The 19096-nt window shown below is 44.8% G+C and overlaps 1 protein-coding gene and 1 pseudogene across 4 annotated transcripts; both read left to right on the forward strand.

Moving 5' to 3' along the window:
- Positions 1 to 6546: 6546 nt before the first annotated feature.
- LOC147962841 (ABC transporter G family member 1-like) lies at positions 6547 to 11126 on the forward strand. 4 transcript variants are annotated; one of them, XM_087536647.1, is made up of 9 exons: positions 6547 to 7018; positions 7574 to 7653; positions 7724 to 8188; positions 8290 to 8376; positions 8576 to 8707; positions 8802 to 8990; positions 9083 to 9169; positions 10385 to 10418; positions 10620 to 11126. In XM_087536647.1, the coding sequence occupies exons 1-9, from the start codon at positions 6646 to 6648 to the stop codon at positions 11051 to 11053; spliced, it is 1881 nt and encodes a 626-aa protein (XP_087392773.1). In that variant the 5' UTR covers positions 6547 to 6645; the 3' UTR covers positions 11054 to 11126. The 4 variants fall into 4 exon arrangements, with proteins under 4 accessions (XP_087392773.1, XP_087392772.1, XP_087392775.1 ...); XM_087536646.1 differs by having other exon boundaries at positions 10385 to 11126; XM_087536649.1 differs by lacking the exon at positions 10385 to 10418 and having other exon boundaries at positions 10620 to 10750.
- A 5040-nt stretch (positions 11127 to 16166) lies between these two features.
- On the forward strand, positions 16167 to 18803 carry LOC147962842 (uncharacterized; annotated as a pseudogene).
- The last annotated feature ends 293 nt before the right edge of the window (positions 18804 to 19096 follow it).

Here is a 19096-nt window from a genome sequence, read left to right on the forward strand (position 1 = left end):
CATCCACCCCAACTAACGAGGAAGTTGCAGAACGGTGGCTCCCTCCACCACAAAAAATGTTCAAAATAAATGCAGATGGAGCGGTTGCACGGAATAGACATGGGTGTGTAGTTGCGGCAGTCTGTCGTGACCATAATGGTTTATATTTTGGGTCATCCGCAGTGGTGTTTCAAGGAGTTAATGATCGGATGGAAACATTCGCATGCATTGAGTCTCTCACACTTGTGGAAGAGCTCAGCATTCATAATATCGTGGTGGCATCGGATTGCCAGGGAGTGGTCAATGACATCAACCAGGGGACAGGAGGTCTTCACACTACTATCATACATGAAATAATGAGTCACAAAGCTAGTTTTCAGTTTTGTAATTTCATCCACGAGCGTAGAAACTTTAATTATGAGGCTCATATTCTCGTCTAGTTCTTGTAACCTAAGAATAGGTAGACATGTTTGGTTGGGAAACCCTCATGACCCAACTAGTGTACCTATGAATATTGCTTTGAATGAATAAAGCTTGGCCAGTTTCTAAAAAAACTGTCCTTTCCTCCACGTGCAAAGTAACTTGATTTTTTATGCAGAAAATAAATAAATTGATTGTTATCCCGCCATGTGGCTCCGCAAGACCTGGAAGTTGGAATCGAAATTATATTCTTATTAGTACACTGATATTACATTCATTTAATTCACACGTGACTGAGAATCATGGTGAAATGGAAACACGTCTCATATTAGTACACTTATGTTGGCGCTGCTCCGCTCCTTCTTCTACCTCACAATCTCTCTACTCTCTTGTTTCTCTTGAACACACACGCACACATGTGAAAGCTCAAGAAAACACACACACACACACACCTATATATATATATATATATATATATATATATATATATATATATATATATATATATATATAGGAAAATGGGTTAGTACTCCTAGGAGTATGTGCTCCCACCTCCATGCACCATCCCATCTTATCCAGACTATTTCATGCTTTTAATAATTAAATTGAATTACGTATGGATAATCACGTGGTAGTTCAAAATCGCTTAAACAGAATCCTTGTTTTTAGGGATAAACAAAACGACACCCCCACTTGCGTGAAAAACCCCAGCGTCATTTGTTACAGCCCAAACGTCGTACGGCTCTCGTCAAGCTCCGCCGCCGCCAGCATCGACGACTGCGAATGATGGTGACAATCGTCGTCCCCGTATATACCCAGCAGGTCTCCGGCATCTAGATCAAGCACTCTCCTTCGGCGCTACTCCACCTGGTAGAATTGGCCAGATCTCAAACCGGGTACGCTGCACTTACGTCCAAGTATCACCATTGTTTTTCCCGTACAGGTAATTAGTGGACGGGAGGTAATTGGAGGAAGGGTATGCAACTATCAAGTTGTGTTCAGGTATATGTACAAGATGATGTAGGTGCGTCAAGCTTTCTTACTGTATTTTTTCTCCAGTTGCTTGTTGTAGTTCACAATAATGAAGTCAGCGGGGCTTCTCAACGAGGAAGAGGAGATGAGGCCAGCCGGCGGCTCAACAAGACGGCTCGACCATGCATGCATGCAGATGTGATGCGTCGCGATGGCTCGACGATGTAGACTAATGCATCCGGCGACGGGTTGACAACGTTTTCCGTGACAACAGACAACTCCATCGTAGTTAGCGTTTTGGTCGCTCACAGTCAAGTTACTTCATCCATGGTGTGGCCATAGATCCAATTGGACATGGATGTGGCATAGTCGAGCTTTCTTTGCACTAGTCTTGTGCGGACCCAACATGCGCAGACGTGTTGTCAGGGTGCGGAATACGTAAATCAATCTGCATCCAACTATCCAACATGTATATACTTTCTTATGGATAGCACGTGCTTCTTTTTGGGTAGCTTATATACTCCTTTGATCTGTACAAGATATACTTCATGCCAAAAATTTCAAGTATAAAGTCCATAAGGAAACAAGTACGTACATACTCTTAATGTACGTCAATGATGCCTCTTTCACATAATAAATAATGTTCGCTGCAAAAAAAACATACTAAATAATGATGCCTCATTTTTGGATGCTTGGCACATACCACTTAAATAAAAAAGTATATGCGAAGAAAATGCAGTATATACTACCTATGAAAAATCAGTACATACATACCCATTCATTAAAGATGTACATACTAATTTGGATGTTTAATATATACCACCAAAAAATCTGTATATACTACTTTAAAAAATAGGTGGTATTATATACCTCACATACACCATTTTAAAATATAGTACATACCCCTTTAAAGAGAAGTATATCTCATTAGAGAAAAGAACCATATACTCCTTCCCAACAATCAGTTATCATCTTTGCAAAGGAAAAAAATCAGATATCAATATATACTGATCAATATTGCATGTTTCATATGAAGGATACTCCACCATAAACATACGGTAGTATATACTATGAGAATAGTAGTATATACTCCATTCAAAAAACAGATATGTATATACTCCTTTGAAACAATCAGTAAGTATGTAGACGTTTTTACATAACCCCATGTCCAGATGCCAATAAATAATTAATTCAAACTTGAATTGCATGGTTCAGTCTAATCTCTTGTTAGCTACGCATGCATGGGGGAGTTCTGGCGGGCTGGTTGTTAGATCTGTTCGGCCACCATTTGAGGAATTGGGTATAATAAAAAAACTAATGGTGGGAGTACATATCCCTGGGAGTATATATATAGATATAGATATAGGAAAATGGTTGTGTACTTCTGGGAGTACATACTCTCGCTCTTCATATACCACATAGATGAATCTTTTATAGCTTATTATTATTTTTAATATACTTCACTAATAATTACTAGATATCCCTAAAATGGATTTCATGAAAAAAATCATGCGTGCCTCATATTTTCAAAGGTTTACGTATATACTGATTTATTTGTACGTGAAAAAGGTATATTGCAAAAAGTAGGTTGTAAATGATATTTTTTTCAACAAAACTTGTATTGAGGTATCTTAGAATATTTAATGAAGTATATTGAGAATGATAAGGGGTATAATCAATGCATATACGAGATATATTGAAGATGGGAGTACATACTCTTAAGAGTACAGAAAATGAGTCATATATATATATATATATATATATATATAATGTTACTATTCACCATCCAGGGTGCAGAATAAGTTATTCTTCACCCGATGTAATTTTACGATCATTTCATAATTAAATTACGTTTATATTTCAAATAGTTACATTTCTACTGATTCACTATGTAAAATTTGGCATAAGAAAATAAAAATATAGGTCATAAAATAAGAAATTTTGCAGTTTATGTGTATTTTACACTATATTTTTACGTTTGTAATTTTACATAACATAAAATATTTTTTATTATGATTATATATTTTCTTACGGTCTCTTTTTACGTTAGAAATAAGACAAAACTTACGGAACGTAAAATTACGATGCACTGATGGCAAAATAGAGGGGGGTGAAGAATAACTATTTCCTCACCCAGGATGACGAATAGTCAATCCCTATATATATATATATATATATATATATATATATATATATATATATATATATATATATATATATATAGACACACACACGTATATACCAGGAAAAAAAGCCAACTTGCTTTGCGAGAGGCTCTCCTCCTTGGTCACATAAGTGCTACATCTTTTCAACTAGCCCTCACGGCCTCTTTCTCATTGACTGAAAGTAGCATATATATACAAAGGACGAAGCATTCGTGCCCATGTACTCACGCACAACCTGGGCGTCGCAACCGGCCACTAACCCAACTAATCCATGCACTCAGAAAAAGGGTTTCCCCCGCTTTATAAATAAAGCACCAACACTTACATCCAAGTAACCGATACAAACGCACGCCACACAACCCAAGGCAAGATACAAGAATGCCGGGCACCGACACACAACTTCAACGACTACCAAGAATCAACAGAAATGAGCAAAAAGAACCACCTGTAGCCGACAGAGACCACCATCAAGATGACAGATCGTCCGGGAAGAAGTGCAACGGTCCACGCCGGACCGAGGGTTCCAAGACGATGCCTCCAAAAGGGCACGACCACGGATCGTCGCCATCGTCCGATCCAAAGATCAGGTTTTCACCCGGAACACGACGGAGCCTGCAGGAAGAAACACGACATCCGCGGACGCCGCCACCGTCGACCCGTGTATGGACAGGTAAGTGATGAACCCCGGTGCTCCACCCTACCACTGCATCCTCGGTCCGCCAACCACCTGCAACCATGCCACCCAAGCGGCCGTGGTTGCACGCCCGCATCCGAGTCGCACCGTCCGCCTACGACCCACGCGACTCCCACCGCCAGGGCCGCCGCCCCGCCACCGGACCACCCCGAGAAGCCCCAAAGGTCACGTCTTGGACAAGTTCCATGAGCCCAACCACCTCAGAACCGCCGGTGACCACTGCCTCAAGGGAACCGAGCCCAGATGGCCGGGGGAAGGGGGAGGAGGAGGAGCGCCCTATGGCCACGACCGGCATCACTGCGCCGGCGCCGGGGAATGCAACGGCGCACCCGTCTCCCCTACCAGCTCCCCCCCTCCCGAGACCCTGTCTCGCCCCCGAAGCCGAATGCCCAGATCTGCAAGAGAGCGCCGGTCACCGCCCGCTGCCGAGGAGGAGGGCGCACGGAACCGCCGAGCCATAGCCATGAGAGGTCACCGGGGAGGCCTTCCCGCGCCGAGCGCCGCTGTCCAGCCGCAGGGGCCCGGCTGGACAGGGGCCGCCCACCTCCACCGCTGTCGCGCCACCCCTCCACCTGAGATCCATGGCGAGAAGGGCCGCCGAGGCGCTGCTGTGAAGCAGCCGCCGCCGCCACCCGCCGGCCTGCACCACCACCATGCCGCCTGTCGCTCGATGCCACGCCGCCGTCGCTGGCCTACTCCGGAGCGCCGCCGCACCGCTACGCCCGGCACGAGCGCAGCATCCCCACCGGCGAGTTCAGGCCCGTGCCGCACCCCTCGCGCAAGGAGACGAGATGGCCCCGCCGCCGCCGGCGACGACCGGGCTTCGCCCGCTCGTGCCCCTTGGCGGCGGCGAGGGAGGAGAGAGAGAAGGGGGGTGGGGGGGCGGTGACGGCGGCGCTAGGGTTGTCCCCCGGACGCCCGAGGGAGCATCGCGGGAGGGGAGGGGAGGGGAGTTTCCTGAGCATATCTCCTAATCCATGCACTAACTAACCTAGCTACATGCAAGCCCACGTACAACTTATTTGAACGGCCACACGACCTGGCACACTGATGCTTCTGGGCTCCAACGTAGTCATCTGTCCAACCAGCCGGTCTTGCTTCAGCCCGTCCAAGCGCTTGGCCACTCACACGACTTTGCCGCCACACGCAGCACCGCAACCTCATGCTGCCGTTGGCATCCCAACTTCTCTGAAGCTTCGCCGGACTAGCTACTTCCTAGACTTGCTACATGCATAACGAAAAGCAAACTATGCAGATACATGAATCAAGATTAAAGCTAACAACTGATAGTACCATCGCAGTGCTCCCGAGGAGGCAAGACCCCTTCCTATCGTGTGCCAGTTCCCTGCATTTCTCTGTCGAGACTCACGTTGCTCGGACTAGACTTTTCTACTCCTGCTTGAGTGCAGCATGGAGAGGGAACGACAGAAATTAAGAGGGGCATGGCCAAATTACCGGTGACCACATTTTTGGAAAGAGAGGAGCAGAAATTTAGACGGAGACCTGTGTGGTATCCATGCATTCCTTGGAACATTTTTTTTTTGGAGAAATCAGCCTCCAAAGTTTTGCACGTACGTACATCAGCTCCTGGGTGATTTGTTCGAGCGGTCAAAAACCAACATTAGCTATTATCTTTAGCTTGAAAAATCATCTTATATTCAAAGGAAATAGGTAGCATCCACTCATAATTCCCTAGTACTGGCAAAGTCATGACCTCTCACATTGTTTAACCTATATAGAGCAAATAATAAAGCTAGTGTAAAACAACAAATTTTACTCTGAAGATATAAGTGAAACACAAGTAAATGATGAAGCCGCGTACAATTTTCTTCAGGCCGGTCCGTCGCGGGCAAAGACCTCTTCAGGCCGGTCCGTCGTGGGCATCCGGAGGAGAGCAACGAGGAGATTTCGACCGGTGAACCGGGTGTCTGGCGCTCGCGCCCATGGCGTTCTTCTTCCTCCACACTCTGCAATTTCCACCACGCATACCTAGTCCAGAGCAAAACTACAATACATTGGTCGCCTGCCGTGCTCTGGCGCTCTGGTGCTCAACTACAATACACAATACATCAGTCCAGAACACAACGTGCAGATGTCTGGTGCTCTGCAAGACGCATCTCACCATCGCCACTGGAAAAGTTCTTGACTCCACGTGGTAGTTTGGACGTTGTGCTTGACTCACAGTGCTTACTTTTACTATTCCTTTTTTTTAACAGAAGTGCTTACTTAGTGACACACACACACACACACACAGGCACGACAAAAGGCACTATTTATATCACCATTGGTTGAGCCCAAGCGTAAAGGCCTAAACACATAGGCATAAGGGTTTGAATCCTCTAGATAGAAACAAAGGGAAGAAGCTTGCGGCAGTAGGACCCGTTGTACAAGCAGGGAGTATCTTTCAGCATCAGCATGGCGACCTCGCTGCTACCACGCTGGGCACCGACGCCGAGCCAGTCACAGCCGCGGTGGGGTCCTTCAGCTGCCACCGTCACAGGGGAGCTAGAGCCGCCGGAACCACCGGCCGCCGAGGTGGAAAGCGCCATGGGTAGCAGCCGCGGAATTCATTCCGAGTTTTACGACATCGATCATCGTGAAGGCCGCCCGGAGGACGCCGCTCGCTATGGCAGCGTGTGCATAACGTGGGAGGACGTGTGGGTGACGGCGGTCGACGGCAGGGCCACCATTCTGCACGGCGTCAGCGGCAGCGCGCGACCCGGCCAAGTGCTGGCCATCATGGGACCCTCCGGGTGTGGCAAGACCACACTGCTCGACACCTTGGCCGGTAACCCTATTTATTGCTAGATTTGGCACACTCACTTACAGTTGCTAACATATTAATATTGCAGCAGAAATTCAGCTAAAAATTTCTGCTAGAAGCCTTAAACATGTCCGTTGATCCGAATAGTATATCCAAGCTGCTACCAGTAATTAACATGTCAAATAGTACAGTTTACCTTGTGTTTTATAGTTTCAAAAGAGCGACGTGTTCACGTTCCCATAAGGTTGCCTCCCCCCCCCCCCCCCCCCCCCCACACACACACACACCTTGACATGAATTCTAAGATATAATATGCGCCAGCGGTCACTTAACATGCCTGAATCAATATTCATGGATATATGAGTGACATACTTGACATCGGAATGTAAAAACATATTGAAACAGAGAAGTTGCAAACAGAAAACAGAATGCCTTCTTGAAAACAAAAAATATTCTTCTGATTAATTCTCAAACCTAACTGACATTCAATTGCAATTTTTGGAACTTTAACATATTGCCAGTTCTATTAGAGATTCTGTTTTATTAATAGGAGCTGTCTCGATCAATGTATATACACAGGGAGACTGGACAAGAACCTGAGAAGTAAAGGAGATATTCGGATAAATGGCCAGAGACAGAGGCTCACCTTCGGAACCTCGGTAAGATTTTAACCTTAATTTCAAATGCACAATAAGAAGATAGATTAATAACATGAAATGATCAATTCAGGCATATGTGACGCAAGAGAACATGCTGATGGCCACACTCACGGTGCGTGAGGCCATCTACTACTCGGCACAGATCCAGCTGTCTGACACCATGCTGCTTGACGATAAGCTGGCCCGCGCCGATGAAGCCATCCAGGAGATGGGGCTCACCAGCGCCCTGGAGACGCGCATCGGCGGGCGCAATACTAAGGGCATCAGCGGCGGGCAGCGGAAGCGTCTGAGCATCTGCCTCGAGATCCTCACGAGGCCTCGGCTGCTATTCCTGGACGAGCCTACCAGCGGGCTAGACAGCGCCGCCTCCTTCCATGTGATGAACCGCATAGCCGACCTCGCTGCCAGGGAGGGCATGACCATTGTGGCTGTAGTGCACCAGCCATGCAACGAGGTTTTCGAGATCTTTCATGGCCTCTGCTTGCTTGCCTCCGGACAGACAATTTACTTTGGCCCGGCCACCAATGCCAATGAGGTAATTGACGTCTTCCTTTCCTTTTGTACTACTACGATGAGACGGATGATTATAAATTTAGTTTGCTAAGAATTTTCATGCACAATACATTATATTTGCAGTTCTTCGCATCAAATGGCTACCCTTGCCCACCAATGAGAAATCCTTCAGATCATTTCCTGAGGACAATCAACAGAGATTTTGAATTGGTATGTAAGATTTATACAATCATCCACTTATTATGCTTCAATCATTAAAGGTATGGAATTAGGGAAATATATATTTAAATTAGAATGAAATACTTGTCCATATAGGCCTACTACCGCGTCGTGCATGATACTATAGTATGACTGAGATAATTTAATTCATGCAAAACAACATTTTATTGACATGGTAATTAACATACAGGAAAGTGGAGAAAGAACAATATCGTCCAAGCCATCTCCAGCAGATGAAGCAATAGAAGTTCTGGTAAATGCCTACAAATCCTCCAATACTTCTGAAAATGCCAAAAAGGAAATGCACGACATAAATGAAACGGTTAGTGTTATTCGGTATTTAATTTGTTTAAACTTTTCATGGATATGTTATCTACGTGAGATGAGATATGATATTATTTGGCTTGCTAACCCAGGGCGGAGTGATGATCAGAAGAAACCAAGCCAGTTTTGTGACAAAGGTGTTTGTACTCACCAGAAGATCGTTCGTGAACATGTACAGAGACGTCGGATACTACTGGCTACGTCTTGGCATCTATATTTCCATTAGTCTATGCCTTGGTACCATATATTACAATTTTGGATATGGATACGATTCTATTCGTGTAAGTTAATGATTAGATCTTGTGTTATTGTTGTCACATATGCACTAGGCTAATTGGAAAAGCGACTAAAGTTTATTGCTCCGCTGTTTCAGTCCAGATCATCAATGCTAATGTTCACCAGCGGCCTTCTAACATTAATGGCAATTGGAGGATTCCCTTCCTTTGTGGAGGAGATGAAGGTATCAACCTTTTATGTTTAACTCTATATATATGACACCAATTTTGTGCAGGAAGAAAATAGGAAAACACTGATGGTTTAGTAAATTTGACTGTGCAAAAACATCACAGGCTGGTATAATGGATAAAAACTTATCAACCTAGTTTGATCAGGAAGTGACATATAAAATTACGTCAACCACAGTAACCTAGTAGGAGTGATTTCCAGAATTAATAAAATATCCTAGATTTATTTACTTCTTGGCGTCCAAAACGAAGTTGTTGAATGTCAATCAGGTTTTTCAAATAGTAGGTTAATCATCTGATTTATTGCTATCTACATACCCAGTATATTACTTTATTAATTGTGAAGCTGGCACAAGACAAATACAAAAATATGTATTATATGGACTCAAGTGAAGTCGAGCGTGAAATTACCTACCAACATATCTGAAATACATTAATAGAAAAATGCCCAAGTAGAAAATTGCAAATTTGCCTGCTCTACATTGTATATTATCATAGAATCTTATATTTGACTAAAATAAAAAAAGAACTACCCTGGAATTCACTAATATATATATATATAGGTTATATGTGTTTACTTTGTTGTCACCAAAAGTTTGGTTCTGATTTTCTAGCTGTTACTCTGGGATTTTTACCCTTTTTAATTAACTGTATGAGGCGGCAGATGTTTCTACCCAGCAACATAAATGTAATGGCACATGCTATTTATATCCCCATATAAGTCGCATATCTTTTACAACAAATCATATATACCTAAATAGTTGATCCCCACTATCTCAATTCTCTTAACATGGATATATGCCAGTCAACACCCACATTATCAATCTAACTAATTATATCTTTCTTAACATGCATGAAAAACAACATTTATATTTTCTCTAAACATGCACATATCCCAATGTGCCACCTCATCAATCACACTAATTTTATCTCTCTTAGCATGCGTGAGAAATTCTACTTATGTTCTATATATAACTATATAATATCAAATATAATATATAAATCTATTTTATTTTCACTCAAAACATAATGCATCAAATCCCCGCAGCAATGTGCGGGTTATCGTCGAGTTAGATATAGTTTTCCAAGTAGCATTCAAAGTTTCTCACTACTTGAGGTGAGGAGTTCATGAAAGCGATGTGCACATTCATTAAATAGTATAAAATTGAATTGGGTTCCTCTCACTTGTAGTCTTGTTTATGGTACCCCAGATATTCAGGAGAGAGCGGCTAAACGGGCATTATGGTGTATCAGCATTTGTAATCTCCAATTGGTTGTCAGCCACACCATATCTTTTCCTTATTGCTGTATTACCTGGTGCAATAGCCTACTACCTGTCTGGTCTAAAGAGAAGAGCAGACCATTTCGTATATTTTACGCTTGTCCTTTGTTCGTGCACAATGCTAGTTGAAGGCCTTATGATGACCGTAGCTGCTATTGTGCCAGATTTTCTGATGGGCATCATCACAGGTGCTGGAATACAAGTTATCATGTTGCTCAATTGTGGGTTCTTCCAAATACCTAGTAAACTGCCAAAGATAGTATGGAAGTACCCAATGTTCTACATATCTTTCCAGAAGTATGCACTTCAGGGATTTTACAAGAATGAGTTCTTAGGTTTGGTGTTCCAAAACAACACAGGAGTTGGTGAGAAAACAATAACTGGTGAACAAGTGATAAGTAAGTTTTTTGAGACAGAAATGGGGCACTCAAAATGGGTGGACTTTGCAATTCTATGTGGAATGATTGTAATATATAGGTTGCTCTTTGTAGTGATTATTAAGGTTGTGGACATGTTAAAGCCCATATCCAAGGGTGAATCATTTAGGTGCCCCGCTCATTGTATTTGTGGCATGGAAAAGCCGTGTACTCGCCTTTAATCTCTGTATGAAAATAATATTGTAAGATGATATGGGTACTACTGATGAAATAAAAGGCAAATAAAAGATTTACTGTGACATATCGGATTCATCTTTGTGTAACATTATGAGACCCCCGGTGTTAGGCGAGGAACGATGACCAACTATAGGGGTCAATTCCACCACACCAGGGTGACACCGTCTACCTGATTGTCTGTAACAACAAATTGCTAATTTTTTGTGTCCAATGGTTGTACGCTGGGAGTTAGTGAAGAATTACAGTGGAGATGAAAAGCTTGAGAACTTTGGAGAAATCACAGAAAAATTGGTGCCGTGAAATGTCGAAAAGTCAGGAAAAATTCACACAAAGTCGGAGAGAAATAAGGAAGAGTCCAAGAGAATGTGAAAAAAATTTGTGGATGCCTCTTTTCGACCCTTTGTGGAAAACAACCCTTCTACTCAGCGATCATTCCCAGCCTAGTTTCCTCTAGAATATTAAACATTTCTCCTCTCAAGAGAAACAAATATCAAAGGACGTAAGCACGGATATTTCAAAGGAGAATTAAAGATCATTAAGACTCAGGAAAATCAGACCCGCAACCACAACACTGACCATTATGAGTATGGCTCAAGGGGGCATGACCACATGTGTAACACCCCGTACTTTTTTTGGGTTATATTGTGATCATGATAAAATTATGTGGATCTTCCACCAGAAAAAAATGACCTGACAGGACAACCACACTCGCACACGAAAACTGACGAGATGTGGCATACCCTCCTGCATGGCATTCCTCTCTCACCAAGAAGCATGCGGTGGTGTGGAATCTTGTCTCACACCAACAGTGACCTAATAGGCCCAGATCCATTTCTGAAATTATCTTTATTCTCCGACCTTACTATTCGCGTAGGCCTGCTAACCCAAAGATTGTCATAGTACGCGGCACATATCCCTATGAATCACATTTGAAATAGACGTCCTGGATAACCGGGTGCGCCGACACCCTGGAGCAAAAATCCACTCTCATAAAGTTGTGCCGTGCGGGTGAACAGGAAAAAACCGGTAAGACGAAGAAGAATCTTGCCATATTCTCGCTGGTGTGGTGCGGGAAGGCGAAGGTATGTCAGAAAGGGTGCATGGCATGGATTCCTGTCATCGATGGGGATGTCAGATACTCGTGGCGTGTGTTGAGTGCGTCACTGATGATGTTTTTCGAACGTTTGCTTATTCCTTTGGTGGAATTCTTTGTTTTGTCGATTTCTTAATGTGACTAGGGTGCCTTACCACGCAACATGGAGCACATCACTTCCCTCAATTTGTTGCACGTCATGGCATGCGCGAACATCCATATGATTCCAACACTGCCCAGTCAATTTAGGTCTTATCAAACACTCGGACATCCAAAGTGGCGGAAGATGGAGCAAATCCCTAGAATAACATTTAAAAAACCCAGTTAGTAAGGCTGTAAGGGCATCTCCAAAACGGACCCACAAATGTCTCTGGTATATGTACGTTTTTATGTCCGGACGTGGTTCACGGACATGTGGGACGTGGTTCGCGGACATGAGAGAGAGAGAGAGAGAGAGAGAGAGAGAGAGAGAGAGAGAGGAGGACTACGATGAGGCTTTGTGTTGGTCAAGTGCAAAACTTTGTGAATAGCGTGGACTACTAAGCGGACATATACATATCTCCGTTAGATGACAAAAGTGATCCAGACATATAATAAAGGTTTGAGGGTCCGCTTTGGAGATGCCTAACCCCAGCTAACATGTAACTATTCATTATATCAGCTTCATTTCTCTGTTACAGTCGGTTTTGACTGCTGCTGCTGTTTGTCTTGATGTTTCAGCAAGTTGGTTCAGTAGTTAGTTTGCCTGCCAGGGTGTTAAAATCTGATTTGTGATAAACATAAGCAGAATCTTATTACTAGACTGATATTATATTCATTTGTTTCATGCGTAACTGAGAATCATGGTGAAATGAAAACACGTTTTATATTATTGTGTGTCCAGACGTGCAGGCACAGCAAACCATGTGAGCTGGAGAAAGAAGGGAGCTAGTCCATCGCAGTGCTCCCAATGGGACCAGGCACCTTCCTATCATGTGTCAATTCCCAGAGTTTCACTATCGAGACTAGACTTTTCTACTCCTGCTTGAGTACAGCAGAATTTACACGCACATCTGGGTGGTATCCACGCATTCTCGGGCCCATTTTTTGGAGCAATGCACGTGAGGTTTAATTGGAATGATACACGTGGTACGAAGAATCTTCTCTCGACTAGCCAGAGCCTGATGTCCACGCCTTCGGGAATCACAACGTACATATGATGCAAAGGTGTCCGATCTGCTTACCGTAGCAAAGGACCAAAACGATAACAAACACCGGCGTTAGGGAAGGACCAATGACCGACCACAGGGGTCAATTCCACACCGCACGAGGGAGACAGATTTGCTAATTTGTTCTGTCCAGTGGTTGTACTCTTGGAGCTAGTGAAAAATTGCAGGCGAGACAAAAAAACTCGAGAAATTTGGAGAAATCACAAAAGACAGTTGCCACTAAATGCCGAAAAGTCAGGAAAATTCAACCGAACTCAAAGAGAAATCAGGAAGAGTCCAAGAAAATGTGTAGAAAAATTGTGGAGGCCTGTTTTCTACCCTTTGTGGAAGTAACCCTTACACTCAGCAATCATTTCCAACCTGGTTTCCCGTGGAAGATTGAAGATTTCTACCCTCAATAGCAACAGACATCAAAGGACGTATGCAAGGATTATTCAAAGGAGAATTAAAGATTATTAAGACTCAGGAAAATTTGACCCGCAATCACAACAATGACTATTGTGACTATTGCTCAAAGGGGTATGGCCACATGACCGTGGGAGGTTTAGCTTACGGGTGAGAGGATAAGTATTTTAGGCAGGAGATACGGGTGGTATACATTTGTTCATGGGCCCACTTTTTGGAGCAATGCATGTCAGGGTTTATTTGGATTGATCCCAACGCACTGCGAATTTTCTCGTACGAGCTTAGAGCGAGTTGTCCACACCTTCTTGAACCACATCATATGATACAAAGCCATCTGACCAGCTACAGGTAATGGCCAAAATGACAACAAAGACTGGCGTCGAGCTAGAACCGATGACCATAGGGGTCAATTCCATCGCACGAGGGTGACAACAACTACCTAATTGTTTGTAACAGAAATGTGTTTTTTTTAAACTAACAGCGATGTGTTAGTTTGACGTGTCCACTGGTTGTAAGCTGCCTATTCTATGTTTCCACAAAAGCCCAAGAGTTCATTGATAGTTGCAGTGAAGACCCTCAAAAATTGTGCAGAGGCTCTAGAATTTTGGAGATCTACTGACGCCTCACCAACATCATCACTGGAAGATCACGGGAGCAGTGTAATGCGCCAGTGCGGCTAGCATGAATCTGTGAAACCCTTCGATCTAGTCGGCTGACACCGCAACAGCTAGGCGGTCGCGACTAGGTCGATAAAATTTCTCCAAAATGTGGCATGGTATTGAGCTGCAGAATGGAGGTAAGCTGAGATCGCTTCGTTGATCGGCGCCATAGAAGCTACATGGCCCAACAAGCTGTCTCAGAAAGCGGAAGGATCTACCCGCGTTATCTTTAAATTAAAAAAACACCAAGGCTGCAAGTAAATTGCGCCCATCGGTCGAACATTTTCACCAAGTCAAGTTTGATCACTCCGTGCTCGAACTCAACTTGGCGAGGGGGCATTTGTTCGATGTGAATTTGTACCACACGAGAGAAGTTAAATTCTTTCAATAGTAATAAAAAAGGTCATGGATCCATGATTTCTTTTTTAGTATGTGACTAATCTAAATTAACTATTTGGAGTTTTCTTCTTTTGAGTGTTAATGCAGGTTACGTGGATGCATGTTTGATCAAGGGAGGTGTGCACCTTTTTTTTCTAATTTTGTACGTGCACACATTTTTTTTTTGACGTTGCACACGTTATTTGATGGGTGGTCATCTTTGTATGGGTGAATTGCTAAGTATTTACGTGCTAGCCGGTGTATGCATGCATGTTGAGTTTGCCCACGTACCAACTAGCATATACCTATGATTACATGCATAGTATGAGCTACACCACTCTACGTATTTGATCATGTAGCTAGCTAACCTTGCAGTTGTAGAGGTCCGGAGCAGTTCCCATTGACGTCTCGTCGACTCGTACATATACCTGAACGTCCGCGCATCAGTTCTGAATACCCGTGTACCGGCGCACTGGCCAGCGCGTATTATACTTCTCCGAGTACCCGTAATACTTGGGTAACATGCATGTTTGTACACACATTTTCTCTTACTACTAAAACAGGTGTAGGCGCTAAGAAAGCCAGTGGAGGAGATAAGGACGCCAAGAGCAGATAAGAACGGCCTAGCCCTTGAACAAGAAGATGGGAGCAGCCGAATCGGTCGAGCTCGTACGAGAAAATCGGAACGGCCGAACGGCCGTGGCGTGGCTCCTACGCAGCCAGCGCCCCTTCTCTCTGCCTAGAAATATAGAGACACAAGGCTAGTCTCGCGAGGCCCGAGGTAGGCAGAAACAGATCGACCCACCAACGAAGAAACTCAGCACCAGGCGTCCGGCGCGACGCAAGAAGCTCTCCGAAGAACTCTCGCCGGCCGGACCAAGAACGCGGGCATCCACGCCGGCATACACGGAGAGGAGGAGGCCGGCGTTCATCCATCTACGCTCAAGGAACCTCGGCGGCATCGGCATCGACATCGTCGGAGTTTGTCTACGCCAAGCCTTTCACTTTCAGGTGCCATGTTCTTGGTTGGAGATGACTTTGGAGCAGCCAGAGCTCGCCACCGACGCTGCCCAATCGCCAGCCCCAGTGCTCTACCATGGCGCTCTATATGTCCCCGGCGAATAGGTCACAAGGCACAAGTCTTGCCGAACAGGTCACGATGCACAGGTCACAACGAACGGGTCTCTCCGGTGCACAGGTTCATGGTGTTCCGATCGTGATGCACATGTCTAGTGTCTTGCTTCCCGGAGGAGATGCCATGGCGGAACCGGAGCCCGCGGCGATGTAGCCCAAGACTTTGCCCTCCTTCGAGAGGCGCACCCATTATGGCGCATAGGTCCATCGCGTTTCGATCATGGTGCACAGGTCTGATGTCTTGTTTCTTGGGAAAGACAACGTGGCGGAACTAGAGCTCACAATGATGCAGCCCAAGACTTTGCCATCCTTCGAGGGGCGCACCCATTATGGCGAACAGGTCCATGGCGTCGCTGGCGTACAGGTCTCCCTTTCATGTAACACCAGCCAAAGCAACACGGCCTCCACAACGTCACTTTTCCACGGCCCCATGAGGCGGCGTCTTTGTCTTGGTGGACCGCCAAATACTTGGCGTCTAGCCGAGATGAGGCGCCAACCACCCCCGGCCACGCCAATGTGAGCGCGTGTCGGTTTTTACGGTGACGCCGGTCTCTCCAAACTATTACTTCCACAAGGCGTAGCCCCTTGAACACCTCGATGAAGCAACAGGTCGTCGAGAAGTCAGCCGAGCGCGACCCATGCTACCCCAACTCCAACTACTCCAACGCCGCCAAGACCGACGAGGCACGACGGCGAGGGCGGGCGCGGCCATCGCTAAGGCCACGCTACTTGCGGCGCGTGTACCGACGAGGACACGGGCTCTGCCGCCGCCCACACACGCATCATCATCATCATGCATGGAGAACGCGAAGCGAAGGCGACAAAAACGACCACACAGCTTAATCGGAGGTGTCCCGCGGAGCAACCCGCGGGAGTAGTCGCCCCGGGAACCAGGAGACCGCAATCGCCACAGTCAGGGTGGCCGCGCTAGTAGGCCACGGAGCGCATTTGTTTTCTTTACGGGACCTTGTAATTTTGTTTCTCCGATGAGATTAATGAAATACCCGTTTCCCGTATCTTTTTCTTTGTGAACTACGGTACACTGACACGCCTATAATATCTTATTTTCCCTGAAGCGTTGAGAGATAATAACATAACCATCACGTTATTTTTATTATTTCTCGTGTCAAACAGACGCGGGAACGCCTGTATCGCTCCTTCATATACTAGAGAAAATAAACGAAAAGATGCAAGTCAACGCACCACAAAAAGTAGTTTTCTCTGTCTACAGTTTCGATCGCAACTATCGTCGGCTACACGTTCAAAACCAACATCTAGATGCCTCCCGCGCATCTCCACCGTTTGCAAGCACTGGCAAGGCCTCGTCACCGACTCTAGATTCCTCCGCTGCTTCTATGCACAACACCGGCACCCGCCCCTCCCCGGCGTCTTCTTCCGTCACGGCGATAAAATCAAATTCACTTCGGTCCTACATGCTCCAGACCACATCCCTGATGGGCGGCTCAGAATGCCAATCGGCGACTTGTTGGGCTGGCTGCTCGGGTGCCGCAACGGCCTTGTCCTCATCTTACACCGGTTGCGCACGGAGGTCCTCGTGTGTGACCCCATTGCCGGTAATCTGCACTGTGTGTCAATTCCACCCGAGTTCAAGTGCGTCTACGTCTATGGAGCAGTGCTCTGCGCTGCCCGTGACTGGGGGCATGTGCACGGGGGTTGCCACTCACCCTCTTAAAGGTGGTCTTGCTGCTTGTGTGTTCACTACGGATGGTCGATCCCTTGCCTCTGTTTATTCTTCCGAGACCGACACATGGGCCGATCTCATCGAAGCAGAGGTTCACTATCGAGATTGTTTTGGCGGTTATATTAGTACCCTAGTTGGTAATCTCGTTTATTGGTCATTTAAGTATGTGAAGGAGGGTATACTTGCGTTTGATTTGGATCCGCAGAACCTTGATGTGCTCGAGGGGCCTCCCAATAGGAATCATTCCTACAGCCATCAGATCATCCAGACTGAGGATGGCACAGTTGGTGTCGCCAGGATGTCTCAACATTACCATAACATTCAAATGTGGCAGAGGAACATCAATTGTCATTGTATTGCCACCTGAGAGCTGTGGAAGACCATTGACACATATTATATTCTTGGGTTGCCTCCTCTTGTTGAAGGAGAGAATGTATGGTTGAAATTTATACGCGGATATGTTGAGGATACTGATGAAATATTTTTATGTGTGAAGGACAGTGTCTACATGGTTCAACTTAACTCAATGCAATCAAGGAAACTTTGTGAAGCCCGTAATATTAGTTCATGTCTTTCTTTCAACAGTTTCTATGCGCGAGGTAATATACTGTGCAGTAGTTACCTTATATTTTTATGTTTCGCCCGTGGATGCTCGAATATCAATGCTAGATAGACAATCATAGTCATACTGTTTAGTATATGTTCTCGTTTAATACATCTAGATAGACAATCATAAGTCATCACTACTTCCTTTTTGAGGAATGTCATCACCAGTTCATCTTCTTTTTGCATGTGTTAACATTTAATGTGGCTATTTCCATCCTTGAGAGATATAAAACCAAATATCAAATGAGTAACAGTGGAAAAATCAAATGATGAATGGTTAACTCATTCTTACTTTTAATGATACTGCTCAGAAATCTTTTAATCCCTTGGTGAATGTGTAGATTATTTGGAAAGAAACTAAGTTGATTGATAAACCTATTTAACAATGTGTTGGTATTGCCTATTGACTCATTGGCTGTGATATATCATATGATTGATGATAAAGGCTTAAACCCAACTCAACTGGATGCATGCATGCATGCATAGTCATATACAGTATCTTATCCAGTTTAAATCTTGATGTGTGCAGGTGCGAGGAAGACAAGCTAGGCGGCCCTGTTGATGGTCTTCACCCTAGTGCTCAGCTTGGTAACACCAAATTGCGTGCGTGCACGTGGATGCAACGCAGGTCCTTCATGGCAATGAAAGGGCCAGCCAAAGGCTAAAATCTGTGTTGTCATATACTATCAGATAAAGACGAGTGTCGTGTATCTTATACTATTACTATTGACACTAGTAACTAGTAAGCTTTTGTGATCGAGGAAACAATTAATATTGTAGCTGCATGGAGACTAGGAGACTATTTGTGATTTATATCTGCGTGTTGTAACCTGAAGGAAGAA

The sequence above is a fragment of the Triticum urartu genome, chromosome 7A, assembly GCF_056163025.1.
Source record: "Triticum urartu cultivar PI428250 chromosome 7A, HENAU_Tu73, whole genome shotgun sequence".
Classification (NCBI taxonomy): domain Eukaryota; kingdom Viridiplantae; phylum Streptophyta; class Magnoliopsida; order Poales; family Poaceae; genus Triticum; species Triticum urartu.